Here is a 13,833-nt window from a genome sequence, read left to right on the forward strand (position 1 = left end):
GAGACTGTGCCAAGTGCATGCAGCTGAGAGGAAATTAACCCCGCGCTTTCCTCCCTTTGGGAGCCCAGGAAGCACGTGTCTCCAGTGCGGCTTTTGGTGAAAGGAAATGAATTCCCATTAGAACCTGCACCAATTCAGCTGGATGCCTGGATCCAGCCCTTGCAATGGATCCCAAGCAAGCCAAGTCAGTCTCCTCTTTCGAGCGCTGGCTGATTTGAAAATCGCATGTTGCCCGGTTGTTCTGTATTTGCCATTGATTCCTGTTTTTATTTGTTCTCTCTGTTGTGTGTGTATTGTGTCTCTGTGGGGCTGGCTGGTGCGTGGTGCCGTGTGTGTGCATATAAACATTTGTGCCTCTGTGCGCATGGGGTGTGTGTTGTGTTATAGTTGTCTGTGCCCAGGGCCTGCAGGCAAAGGATAAGACAGGCTCCAGTGACCCGTATGTTACTGTCCAGGTTGGAAAGACGAAAAAAAGGACTAAAACGATCTATGGAAATCTAAATCCGGTCTGGGAGGAGAATTTCCATTTGTAAGTTACATCCTACTCCCAGTCCTACCTCTCTAGTCCGCAGGCCTGCCCTACAGCGTGGGGGGCCGTGTGTTCCTTCTTCTCAGTCACCCAGGTCTGCAGCTTGATTTGCATCCGCACTGCACAATGACAGGACTTGGACCAAGTCACAATGGGTTTTGAGCTCTGTCCGATACCCCGTCCTCAGACCTGGGACCAGCACGCTTGCTGACCTGAGTCAAACTGATTTGTGTGCAGCCCGAAGGGGGGTGTGGGCTGAAATTGGAGTCAGAGCAGCGGGCTTAGCGTACTGTGTAGACATTCCCCTGCCATACCGACCCCTGGTGTGCACTGGGCTCACTATATCTGGGATGGATTTTCTCCGGGGGTCAGTTTCTTCTGGTTGTTTCCAAACCCTGGTCAGGAATTTGGAGGGGACAGCCTCTCCCCCATGACATTACTGCACTTAATAACCAGCACTGGAGGGATTGGCTGGCCTGGGGCTTTGGGTCCTGTGGCTTCATGCCGCCTGAATGCTTGATCTTCCCACCCTTCCTGCAGGAGACCCTTGTATGACCTGAGCTTTGTGCTAGCTCTCTCTGCCGGATGCCCCAGGAGGCGGAATTCCAGCTCTCCTGGGCCAGGATTGACACTGGACGGTTCACCCCTATTTAGAAAGCCTGCACAAGGTCCATGCATGCACTTAAGCCCGGTGCATGGGCCTTGTGGGAATTAAAAAGTGCGTCCGCACGCCAGCACTGTTTCTCGACGGTGGGGAATTGCAGGCTCAGAGGATGCTGGGCCAGGGGCAGTTACCCACCCCCAGCACTCCCAGGAGCCTTTTGCAATAGGTCTGAGGGAGCTCCCAGTTGAAAGGCTGGGTTTTGCTGGGGGATAGGGGAGGGGTTTTTTTGCTAGGAATGCCCCATTCCTGGAGGCTACCCTGGTTCACGTCATTGCTCTGGGAATTTCTCTGTCCTCCCCCGAACCCCAGCGAATGCCATAACTCCTCCGATCGGATCAAGGTGCGGGTCTGGGACGAGGACGACGATATCAAGTCCCGCGTCAAGCAGCGCTTTAAGAGAGAATCCGATGACTTTCTGGGCCAGACGATCATAGAGGTCCGGACACTGAGCGGGGAGATGGATGTCTGGTACAACTTAGGTAATTCACTAATTACCTATACAACCCTAGGGCCCGCTCCGGCCCCCGCGCCAGTCAGTGACCCGCTCCCATTGATTCCACTGGCTGCGACTCTGTGGTATGTAGCGATTTCCGTGCAAACGAGGTTGAAAAGCTTTTCAGAGTTAGCAAGTCAGAGTGTAGTCGCTATTTATCATTTCCATGGCAGGTGCAATTCATTGTATTGTATTTATTTGTTACTGCATCATTGGACAGAGGCCCTAGGGCTGGCAGGGACTCCCAGGCCCCCGAGTCCAGTCCCTGCTAGCGCAGGCAGCGCCAGCTGATAATCCTGCTCTGACACACGTCACGCTCCATCCTCAACCCAGCTGGGTCCTGTGTCCCCAAAGCTCCTCTGGGGAGGCTGCTCCAGAGCCTCTCTCCTCTGACGGTTAGAAACCTGCATCTGTCCCTGGCCGGTTTATCCCCGTTCGTTCTTGTGTCCCCCTCCGTGGCGTCCCCATGTATGTATCGAAAGCAATCAGATCCCCTCCCAGCCTTTATTCTGCCAGGCTGTACAAGGCAGGTTCTTGTCTCCTCTCGTGAGGTAGGCCCCACATTCCCCTGATCACCCTAGGAGCCCTTCTCAGCACCTGCTCCATCCTTCACCGGGGGTGACCGGAACTGGAGGCAGGAGTCCAGACAAGACTAAAGCTCCAAAATTCATTGTTGTTTGTGTTATAATACCACCTACAGGCCCCATTGTGCAGGGTGCTGTACATACACGTAGCAGGAGACAGTCCTCACCCCGGAGAGCTACAGCTGAATAGACCAAGGGAACAGCATTATCCCCTTTTACAAACAGTAGCTGAACCCAGCAATTTGCCCAAAGCCCCCAGGGCATAGCCAGGCATTGAACTAAGCCTGCCTACATGCCAGGCCCGGGCTGCACCCCCCAGGCCAGCTTTTTCTGCTGCCGTTTGCTATTGTAAAGGGCCATCAGTGAGCTAATGCTTCCTCTGCTTCCTGCTCTCTGGTCCTCAGACAAGCGGACAGACAAGTCAGCCGTGTCCGGAGCCATCCGGCTGCACATCAGCGTAGAGATAAAGGGAGAGGAGAAGGTGGCACCGTACCATGTGCAATACACCTGCCTGCACGAGGTGAGCCATGCCCCAGGGGCCCCCACCCCACCGCACCCTGCCCTGCTGCCTTTTATCGTCAGAACGTTGGTTTTAAAATGTCTTAACGTTTCAAGTGAATTTGAACAGCCTGGTCTGGGAGCCCCAGAGAGCGAAGGGCTCCCGTCCTCTCCAGAGCGGGCACAGCATGGGCACAGATTCTGTCGCACACTGCCCCATGCCAGCGTACCTCACCTGGGACTCGAAGGGACCGTGTAGGGAGCTTGGTCTCCAGGGCTAGTGGACCTGTCTTCCTAGGGCATCTGTTTATATCGCCCCCTGCCCCCCCAGGATCTGAGTATCCCTGCCCACTACCGGCTACAGCCCGAGTCTCCACCACGGCACCAGGTGCACCCGTGCCAATCAGAAAGGCAGTGTTCTTGCAGTCACTTTCCCTGGTGCAGATGCTTACCAGGGTGCCAGAGAACTGAGCTCTCCGTTCACAGTGTCCGCTCAGCAGGGCCCGGCCTCTGATACACACAGCAGCGAAACAATCCCTCCCCAGACCCACTCGTACTGATTCTCCAGTTTAAGCCTTTCCTAGCAGTGATCCTGAGGGCTCTCTTCTGTCCCGTGCGTTAGAACCTCTTCCACTTCGTGACGGACATACAGAACAACGGGGTGGTGAAGATCCCCGAGGCCAAGGGGGATGACGCCTGGAAGGTGTACTTCGACGAGACGGCCCAGGAGATAGTGGACGAGTTCGCCATGAGATACGGGGTGGAGTCCATCTACCAGGCCATGACGTGCGTCTCTCCCATTTTCTCCCTGTTTGTTTGAAGGGGTTAAATTAACACTGGGCAAGGGGTAAAGATACAGGGTCAGATCCTTGGCTGGTGTCACCAGGGGCAGCTCCCTTGAAGTCAATGAGTGAAGTTGATTGACACCAGCTGAGTCCTGCCCTGTGCCATGGGAGGGGAGAAAGGCGTGGAACGTCCCTCTCTGCGCAGGGCCTGGGATACCTCATCACCAAGAGCCCCTGGCACTGGTGTCCACTTGCTTTCCCCGCAAGGGGTGGGTGCAGAGCGTTTGGTTAGTCCAAGCCCAGGGGGCGGGTGCCCCTGCACTCCCCGGTGTTAGCAGGGAGCGAGTTCAGCCGTTCAGACAGACACGTGGAGCCTGCAGCGTCCCTCCTCCAGCTGGCTGCTACGGAGTCGCCCCGACGGGCGGGGGAGAGGCGCATGCCACCTCGGAGCGTCAGATTGGTTCCGGTTTTAAGAGAAAGGTGCAGGGCTCAGTCTGCTCCCAAACATACACACTGCACACAGCCTACGCACACTGCACACACTGCACACAGCCTACGCACACTGCACACAGCCTACGCACACTGCACACACTGCACACAGCCTACGCACACTGCACACACTGCACACAGCCTACACACACTGCACACAGCCTACGCACACTGCACACACTGCACACAGCCTACGCACACTGCACACACACACCCTACACACACTGCACACAGCCTACGCACACTGCACACACTGCACACAGCCTACACACACTGCACACAGCCTACGCACACTGCACACACTGCACACAGCCTACGCACACTGCACACAGCCTACGCACACTGCACACACACACCCTACACACACTGCACACAGCCTACGCACACTGCACACACTGCACACAGCCTACGCACACTGCACACAGCCTACGCACACTGCACACACTGCACACAGCCTACGCACACTGCACACACACACCCTACACACACTGCACACAGCCTACGCACACTGCACACACTGCACACAGCCTACGCACACTGCACACAGCCTACGCACACTGCACACACTGCACACAGCCTACGCACACTGCACACAGCCTACGCACACTGCACACACACACCCTACACACACTGCACACAGCCTACGCACACTGCACACACTGCACACAGCCTACGCACACTGCACACAGCCTACGCACACTGCGCACACTGCACACAGCCTACGCACACTGCACACACACACCCTACACACACTGCACACAGCCTACGCACACTGCACACACACACCCTACACACACTGCACACAGCCTACGCACACTGCACACACTGCACACAGCCTACGCACACTGCACACACACACCCTACACACACTGCACACAGCCTACGCACCCTGCACACACTGCACACACCCTACGCACACTGCACACACACACCCTACACACACTGCACACAGCCTACGCACACTGCACACAGCCTACGCACACTGCACACACTGCACACAGCCTACGCACACTGCACACACACCCCCTACACACACTGTACACAGCCTACGCACACTGCACACACACACCCTACACACACTGCACACAGCCTACACACACTGCACACACTGCACACAGCCTACGCACACTGCACACACACACCCTACACACACTGCACACAGCCTACGCACCCTGCACACACTGCACACACCCTACGCACACTGCACACACACACCCTACACACACTGCACACAGCCTACGCACACTGCACACAGCCTACGCACACTGCACACACTGCACACAGCCTACGCACACTGCACACACACCCCCTACACACACTGTACACAGCCTACGCACACTGCACACACACACCCTACACACACTGCACACAGCCTACACACACTGCACACACTGCACACAGCCTACGCACACTGCACACACACACCCTACACACACTGCACACACCCTACACACACTGCACACACACACCCTACACACCCTGCTCACACGCACACTCTTCATGCAGGGCACACACCCACACTGCGCACACACATGCACCCTACATGCATTGCACATACACACACACACTGCACACGCACACCCTATGCACACTGCACACACACTGCATGTGCACACACACTGTCCACACTGCAAACACCCTACACACACTGCACACGCACACTGCACCCACTGCACACGCACACTGCACATAAACATACGCTGCACACACACTGCATATGCACTACATGCAGAGCACACTATTCACACATGCACACACCTTGCACACACTACACATACTGCACACACACACACATTGCACACACACACCCTGCACACCCTTCACATACACACATCATGCATGCACACACACAAACACACACCTTGCACACTGCACACATGTGCACACCCTTCCACACCCACACTCACACACCTTGCACACCCTTCACACACCACCACACAATCACCAAACCACCCCCTACACACACACGTTCTACAAGCCACACACCATGCATACATAAACAGATGAACACACTCTATGCACTGTCCCCTTCTGACACACTTGCTTCACAACCCACACTGTGCACAGGAGCACCCACAGCAGCCCCTTCTGACACACAAGGCCCATGCTCTACAAAGCACACCCGCCACACGGCACATACACATCCTACATCCCACGGCCTTCCCCCACCACGCTGAACCCTGCATACCCTGCTCTCACACCCAGACCACACCAGACCCGTCGTGCAGCATACCCCATCACTGCAGCATCCCAGCCCTCACCCGTGGCCCCGGACTCTGCGGGCCTTGCAGCCTGTCATCTCTTCTCTTTCAGTCACTTTGCCTGCCTGTCCTCCAAATACATGTGTCCCGGAGTGCCAGCCGTGATGAGCACCCTTCTAGCCAACATCAATGCATATTATGCCCACACCACCGCCTCCACCAACGTGTCTGCCTCAGACCGCTTTGCTGCTTCCAATTTCGGGGTAAGTCCGATGGTGCGTAGAACTCTCCTTCCTATTTCTCTCTTCTCGGCGCTCGTTGGGAGGGGAGCGGAGTAGAAGGAGCCGTGCAAAACCATCACCTCCAAAGGGCAAGTGCTCCTGGCTTGATCGCCACTTTGAAAACCCTCCCATTTTTCTTGCCAAATTTGCAACTATTTCACCTAAAAGGGGAAAACTTTGCTTTAAAAAAAGCACTGGAAGTTTTGAGTGAAATCTGGCCCATTTTTTACCACTGGTGGAAATCGCAATGAAATTATATATAAAAACTCACCCTTTTGATGCCAAAAAACCTCCCCACCCACCAGCAGAAAGCAAATCTTTGCAGGCGGACAGTTGCCCAAAGAGAAATCCCGAACGCTTTCGCCAGCACCCGTTGTGAGTTTTGCACGGCCCTGGTAGTTCTCGGTGAAACCTGAATTCAGAGCAAACTCACCTGGTTTTATGGGTATCTATAGAACCACAGACTGCCCTTCTGGTTTGGACAAACCTCGGAGAGATTTGCATTTTGGCCCTGATCCTGCGAAGACTGGAATGTGTTTGACTGCACTCATGTTGACCAGCCCAGGGGAGTTCAGGGGAATACTCGCATGTGTAAAGGGAAGTAGGTCCATAAGTGTTGGCAGGATTGGGACATGGGGCTGGAAGCTAAAACCAGGAAAGTTTCTAAAGGTGACAGATTAACACGTTAGTTAGTTGAGTTCAAAATGATGGTTCAATTCTTGATCTCTGTTCACCCCGTGCAATTCTGGAATAACCCCATAAAAGTCCCTAGCAAATCCCTTCCCCCACAGAGAGACCTTGCAACCAGCCCTGGGGAGGGATATAACAGCATGGGCCAGCGTCCCAGCAGGAAACCAGCCTGGCAGACCATTTCCGTGCTGAGCATTCTGGCTGTGGAAGCAGGCTCAGTCCCTTTCCCATCCTGGCCGCCGGCCAGTGGAAAGTTTACTTACTTACGATTATTAGTTAGTAGTATTACTATTTAGTGAGTGCTGATGGGGCACAAGCCCAAGGCCTCAGCCTGAACGCTCTGCCTTAGGGCTCTCCCTTCCTGTGCTGTAAACCCAGAGTGACTCTAGGGAACTCAGTGGAGTTACTCCAGATTTACAGCAGTGTAAATGAGACCAGATTCCAGCCATTAGGGTTTATTCCAGCAAAGTTCCCATTATCCTCACTGAGTAAAGACTTCAGGCCCTTTTAAGGCGGCATCATAGAATCGTACGACTGGAAGGGGTCTCGAGAGATCGTCCAGTCCAGTCCCCTGCACTCATGGCAGGACTCAGTATTATCTAGACCATTCCTGACAGGTGTTTGTCCAGCCTGCTCTTAAAAATCCCCAATTGCGAGATTCCACAACCTCCCTGGGCAATTTATTCCAGTGCTTCACCACCCTGATAGTTAGGAAGCTTTTCCTAATGTCCAACCTAAGCCACCCTTGCTGCAGTTTAAGCCCATTGCTTCTTGTCCTATCTCAGAGGTTAAGAACAACAATTTTTCTTCCTCCTCCTTGTAACTTGAATGTACTTGACAACTGTTATCATGTCCCCTCTCAGTCTTCTCTTCTCCACACTAAACAAACCCAGTTTTTTCAATCTTCCCTCACGGGTCATGTTTTCTAGACCTTCCATCATTTTTGTTGCTCTTCTCTGGACTTTCTCCTGTTTGTCCACATCCTTCCTGAAATGTTGCACCCATTTTGTAGTCCAGTTTACAGTTGTGTACCAGCTAATACAGCTCATAGTAGAGGAGAGCTCGGGCTCCCCTGCAATGGATCTAAAGGGGATTCTCTACTGAAGCTGCTGGACTCAGACAGACCCTGTGGTTCTCTCTGGCTGTCCAGCTTCCATCCCAGTCTCACCAGACAGGGGCTGCTGACAACCCGGCTAGGATTAAGCTGCTCCTGAGTTTATGTTTGTTCTGAACCTTCCTGATAAGTGTAACAGAGAGATCGTAGCTGGCATCAGTAAACACGCTCCCCTCATCCAGCACGGCTCTGCTGAACCCCCCCGCCTCCGTGCATGGGTGCCCCTCTTGCAGGGGGTAGCGGCAAAGGGACAGAGGGGGGCGATCTGTCAACCTTGCGCTGGAAACGGCTGAGCTGGGGAGGTGGGGAAATGGGCTTTGGTCGCCCTTCTCCTGTTTACCTGGCGCCGGGGTGTGTCTTTGCAGAAAGAACGTTTTGTCAAGCTGCTGGACCAGCTGCACAATTCGCTCCGGATTGACCTGTCCATGTACCGGGTAAGGGGAACCAGCCCCACAAGGGGTGAGGGATGGGGACGAACGCCTGCAGACTTTTAAACGGGCTTCAGAGCTGCTCCCTGATCACCTGCAGCTTAGTCCCTTGTGCGAGGAGTCTCCTGCCACCAGGCTAGAGCCTGTCAAGGGCTCAGGCTGGTCCAGTGGATGAGGTGCTGGAGGGGGATTCAGGAAACTGGATTCTAGGCCCAGCGTCTGCTACTGGCCTTGGTGAGTCATTCTGTGCCTCAGTTTCCCCAGCTATGGAAACAGCGCTGCTCAGCTTGGAGAGCTGTGGATGTAAATGGGAGGTTTTCCACAGGTTTCAGTGGGAGCAGGTTTGGTGTTAAACACCAGGTGGCTGTGATCAGATCACCTACTAGCTCTGAAACTCCAGCCGGGGTAGCCCCTGCTTGCTCTCCTAGCCATCATGTAGCCCTCTAATCTTCTCTCTTTCCTAACAGAACAACTTCCCTGCCAGCAGCCCGGAGAGGCTGCAGGATCTGAAGTCGACGGTGGATCTGTTAACCAGCATCACCTTCTTTCGAATGAAGGTAATGCCCGGTGCCTGCTGGCTGGTCCCTCCCAGAGGAGCAGCCACTTGGCCTGGGATTCCTCTGCTTCCAGAATGCAGCTGAGGAGCTGTGCCGCATATTAATTAGCTTAATTAATTGCCCATCCTGTGTACTGAAATCCAACACAAACCACCATGGAGTTCAGTGGTAATAACAGTGCTTCTGTTGAATGGCGTCTGGAGATCCTGAAGTGACAGCAGTCCCATGCCAGGGGTCTGCCTTGCGGGCTCAGAAGGGGTGGGATTTCTCACCACGGGAGGCATCCTGCTCCAGGCAAGCAGCCCTGGGCTGGCACTGGGCACATGGGCACTGAGCAAGGCTCCTTCTGTAACTCAGGGGGCCTGTGATGCATCCCATGGCAGCTTCCTGAGTGACACCTGCTGTCTGGGGTCCCTCCCCTGAGCTCCCGGCAACATGGGTTTTCTCTTCCAGGCAGCGAGTCCGTCTCGGGAGGCATCCGTTGCAAAGCGTGACCATGTCTCCCTTCCCCATCCCACAGGTGCAGGAGCTCCAGAGCCCACCTCGGGCCAGCCAGGTGGTGAAGGACTGCGTGAAAGCCTGTCTCAACTCCACCTACGAGTACATCTTCAACAACTGCCACGAGCTGTATAGCCGCGAGTACCAGACCGACCCGGTACGTGGGGCGGGGCAGGGCAGGGGGGAGCGCCCCAGCTGGCCGCCCTCCCCGCCGTGTGATAGGCAGGGCCTTTAGGCGCGGCGGGTGTTGCACTTTCAGCACTTCCGGACCAGAGGTTTTGGTGAGCCTTTGCCCGGAGCAGAGCTTGTCAGCTGCTGGGTAGCAAGAATCTCAGCTCCTAGTTCCCAGTTGTGGGAGCTTTCCTCGTAGCTGTCCGCACTTCCCGTAACCAGCTCCCCTTCCCAGCCGGCTGCCTCCTGCTGGACCAGGCTCCGCCGGCTGGCTGTTGGGTGGGGATTGGGCCCAGAGGAGCTGCAGCCTTCCTTTACTCGGTGGAGCCGTTTAAGGATAAGGCGAGGCACGGGACAGGAGGCAGGAGTCTCCGGGAGTGCCTGTTGGCCAGCTGGGATCTCCTCTCCCAGAAAAGCCGCGCATTGTAGAACGGGGCCCGAGTCTCCAGGTTTCCCATGTGGGGCTGGAGGGAGGACTCTGAAACGTGTGCAGAGATGCTCCCTATCGGGAGCCTGGCCCTAGACTGGACCCCAGCCTGGTTCTGTGCCTGTGTCAGAGCAGCCCTCTCCTGGTCCCCAGAGGATGGGCTGGAAAGGAGCTAGCAGGTCACAGCCATCCCTGATTTCCAAGCCAAAGGAAAATCTCAGCATCTGGAAGCCAAACTGAGGTTGTGCCCCATGGGACAGCAATCCCTGCATTCCCACATGCGATTAACCAGAGACTTTCCTTCCCTTGTCTTTGGGCTTTTCCCAGACAAAGAAAGGCGAGGTCCCCCCCGAGGAGCAGGGGCCCAGCATCAAGAACCTGGATTTCTGGTCCAAACTTATCACGCTGATTGTCTCGATTATTGAAGAGGATAAGAACTCCTATACGCCCTGCCTGAACCAGTGAGTACCGGCCTGGGAATGGTCACACCAGCCCTGCCTCCACCAGGGAGTGTCAGTAAAACTGAGATCTGAGCTGGTTCGCAGACCCTGTGCTGGGAGCATCAACGTATGAGACACCGGGATTCTGCCCTAGCCTGAGGAGAGACCTCCGTAGGAGACTTCCCTCCTTGCACCTCCATGGGCAGCTCTGGCCTTGTCCCTTGCTTGGGATTCCTGTCACCTGCCCCTCTCCTGCCTGTTTGGAGCTGAATGGAGAAGCATGGAGCCTCCTGGGAAAAGCCCTGGGTGGCCCATGTGTGTGCCACCATTCCTGGGTCTGCACTGTGCCTTGGAGGCACCAGGGAGACCGTCCCTCTCTGTCGGAAGCAGTTGGTTTGGGGATTCATCCATTTTTCCTCCCTTCCTGCCAGGTTCCCCCAGGAGCTGAACGTGGGTAAGATCAGCGCCGAGGTGATGTGGAACCTCTTTGCTCAGGACATGAAATATGCAATGGAAGGTGAGTCTCTCCTGGGCTGAATTTTGTCACTCCTCTGCCTCCTGCTGGGAGGTGACAGGGGAATCAACCTCCGTTTCACCGAACCAAAGCCATGGCGACCCCCAACTCCACCACGGTCCCTGTGCTGCAGGTCCGTGCAGCCGCAGCTGTGGGATGGGATGCAGCGCGTTCCCCTGCTCTCTGAGCTAACCGAGAGTCTCTGCTAACAGCACAGTCCCATGATGCCACTCCGGACACACCCAGCAAAGGGCAGCACTGCACGTACCCACTCAGCTAACGCACGACAAGACCCACCAGGGAAAGGGGCATTGGGAAGAAGCAGCATCCACCATGAGGCTGGCTGCGGGGCGGGGGTGGAGAATAGTCCCGTCCTCTTCCCGGGGGAGATGCAGCCGTATTTCCCTCTCTGCTCTAGTTGCAACAATTTCAGTTTGGAAAATAGTAACATTAACCCACTGCTCAGGGTGGGCCAAGCCCCCGTCCCCGCTCCTCTCCTGCATGGAGACCTGTGCATCTGGAAAGCTCCAGGGCAGACAGTCACCAGCTAGCTAAGGTGCCTTCGCCTTCAGGGATTCCAAGTCATCGAGTCCAACCTCCTGCACAGCCTTCCCCAGGGATTCCTGCAGTGGAGCGGGCTGTTCTGCCCTCTTCCATCCTGTGATCCTACCAAACCTACGGCTGAACGTTCAGCTTTCAGAAAGACACCCAGGCTCAATTTAAAGACCCTGAGAACTGCTGATGGTAGCTAGGGAAGCTGCTCCTTCCTGTTAAGGATTTGCCCCTTGTTTCCAGTCAGTGTTTTCCTAGCCTCATCCTCCAGCCATCGGGCTTCGTTAGGCTCAGGCCTTTATCCACTAGCTGAAAGGGCCCCAGTGGTCAGATCTCTTTCCCCAGTTAGGTGCTTAGCCCACCTCCTCGCTCCTACCATCCATTGACTTCAGTGGAAATAATTTGGCAGATCTCGGCCTTATAGACCATGATCATAAGAACAGCAAAGCTGCCAGACTGGGACAGACCATGGCCATCTTGTCCAGTATCCTGTCTCTGACAGTGGCCTGTACCAGAGCTTTGTGGGGAGTGTACAGAGCAGGAATGATCCAGCAGAGTTGGAATGATCCACCCCTGTCTTGCTCTCTCTGCTTCTGGCAGTCAGAGGTTTGGGGTCACCCCGAGCATGGGGTTGCGTCCCTGACCGTCTTGGCTGGTGGCCATTGATGAGCTATCCTCCAGAAACTTACCCAGTTCTGTTTTGAGCCCAGTCATACTTTTGGCCTTCACAACATCCCCTGGCAATGAGTTCCACAGATTAATCATGCACTGTGTGAAAAGGTACCTCCTCCTGCTTGTCTGAAAGCCGCTGCCTACTAATGTCCTCAGGTGACCCCCGGTTTTTGTATTGTGGGAAAGGTAAACAACACTTCCCTACTCACTTTCTCTGTACCGTTCATGATTTCGTAGCCCTCTGTCATATCCCCCCCAACCCCTGCCAAGCCTCTCTTCTCTAAACTGCACAGTTCTCACCCTTTTAGTGGCCTCTTCCCCTTCCCCCGATGCGCCAAGCAGGTGGTGAGCCCCTCCCATCTCTCTCTGGGCCCTGACGCCCCAGCCCCGCTTACAGGCTGTCGGCAGCTGTTCTATCCCCTCCAGGAGCACAGCACTAGGTCGAACTCCATCCTGGAAAGGAACCGTGGTGGCCAGAGTGAGTCTGTGGCTCCCTGCCAGCCTGCTGGCCAATGGCCGCTCTCCGCTGTGCCCAGGCTAGAAGCCTATGGGGCGGGGGGACCTCCAGCCTGGGAGTGCCCCCCCGGGTCCCTAGCTTGGCCCCCGCTGCACTAAGCCCCCTGACCTCCCTCCCTGCGGGCACCTAGCCTGGCTTGCACCTCTCGGGATGGGTCCCGGGGAGCTTAGCCTGAGCCAGGGCTTTGGGATTCATCCCGAGTGGGGTGAGCAAGGGAGAGATCCCCCCACCCATGGCCTCCCTCTCTCCTCGCCCGCAGAGCACGACAAGCATCGCCTGTGTAAAAGTGCTGACTACATGAACCTGCACTTCAAAGTGAAATGGCTTTATAACGAGTACGTGACTGAGCTCCCTGCCTTCAAGAGCCGCGTCCCCGAATACCCCGCGTAAGTCCTGGTGCTGCGGCCGGCCGGCCGGCTAGCGGGGGGTCTGGGCCTCACAGGGGCAGGTCAGGGGCCGGGGACTCCTGAATGGCCCCTTTTAGTTAAAAGCAGGAGGCAGATTCCAAGGAGCCAGGCACACGCCCCACTCACAGCCGGTGCCCTGCACACTCGCAGGGGTGTAAGATAGAACATTGGTTGCAACAGTGTCTGCCGTGTGTCCCCAGGCGCTGGCAGTGCGGTGCCATCGGGGACTGGTTCTCTGCTGCCCAGCCCCTCCCGCGGCCCTTTACGCTCGGATCTACTGCATTTCCACACGCACAGGTGTAAACGCCAGCCCAGGGTGCCA

At 55.7% G+C, this 13,833-nt stretch overlaps 1 protein-coding gene across 1 annotated transcript in view; it reads left to right on the forward strand.

The window, feature by feature from the left end:
- LOC140903096 (protein unc-13 homolog A-like) overlaps nucleotides 1-13,833 on the forward strand; it is a 79,965-nt gene that overhangs the window by 29,123 nt on the left and 37,009 nt on the right. The window contains exons 16-26 of the mRNA XM_073323849.1: nucleotides 388-529; nucleotides 1,503-1,672; nucleotides 2,675-2,790; nucleotides 3,391-3,554; nucleotides 6,356-6,506; nucleotides 8,694-8,762; nucleotides 9,224-9,313; nucleotides 9,834-9,968; nucleotides 10,737-10,870; nucleotides 11,281-11,366; nucleotides 13,364-13,490. Of these exons, the coding sequence (XP_073179950.1) occupies nucleotides 388-529; nucleotides 1,503-1,672; nucleotides 2,675-2,790; nucleotides 3,391-3,554; nucleotides 6,356-6,506; nucleotides 8,694-8,762; nucleotides 9,224-9,313; nucleotides 9,834-9,968; nucleotides 10,737-10,870; nucleotides 11,281-11,366; nucleotides 13,364-13,490 (1,384 nt within the window). The remainder of the gene's footprint in view (nucleotides 1-387; nucleotides 530-1,502; nucleotides 1,673-2,674; nucleotides 2,791-3,390; nucleotides 3,555-6,355; nucleotides 6,507-8,693; nucleotides 8,763-9,223; nucleotides 9,314-9,833; nucleotides 9,969-10,736; nucleotides 10,871-11,280; nucleotides 11,367-13,363; nucleotides 13,491-13,833) is intronic.

This window comes from Lepidochelys kempii, chromosome 25 (assembly GCF_965140265.1).
Source record: "Lepidochelys kempii isolate rLepKem1 chromosome 25, rLepKem1.hap2, whole genome shotgun sequence".
Lineage (NCBI taxonomy): Eukaryota > Metazoa > Chordata > Testudines > Cheloniidae > Lepidochelys > Lepidochelys kempii.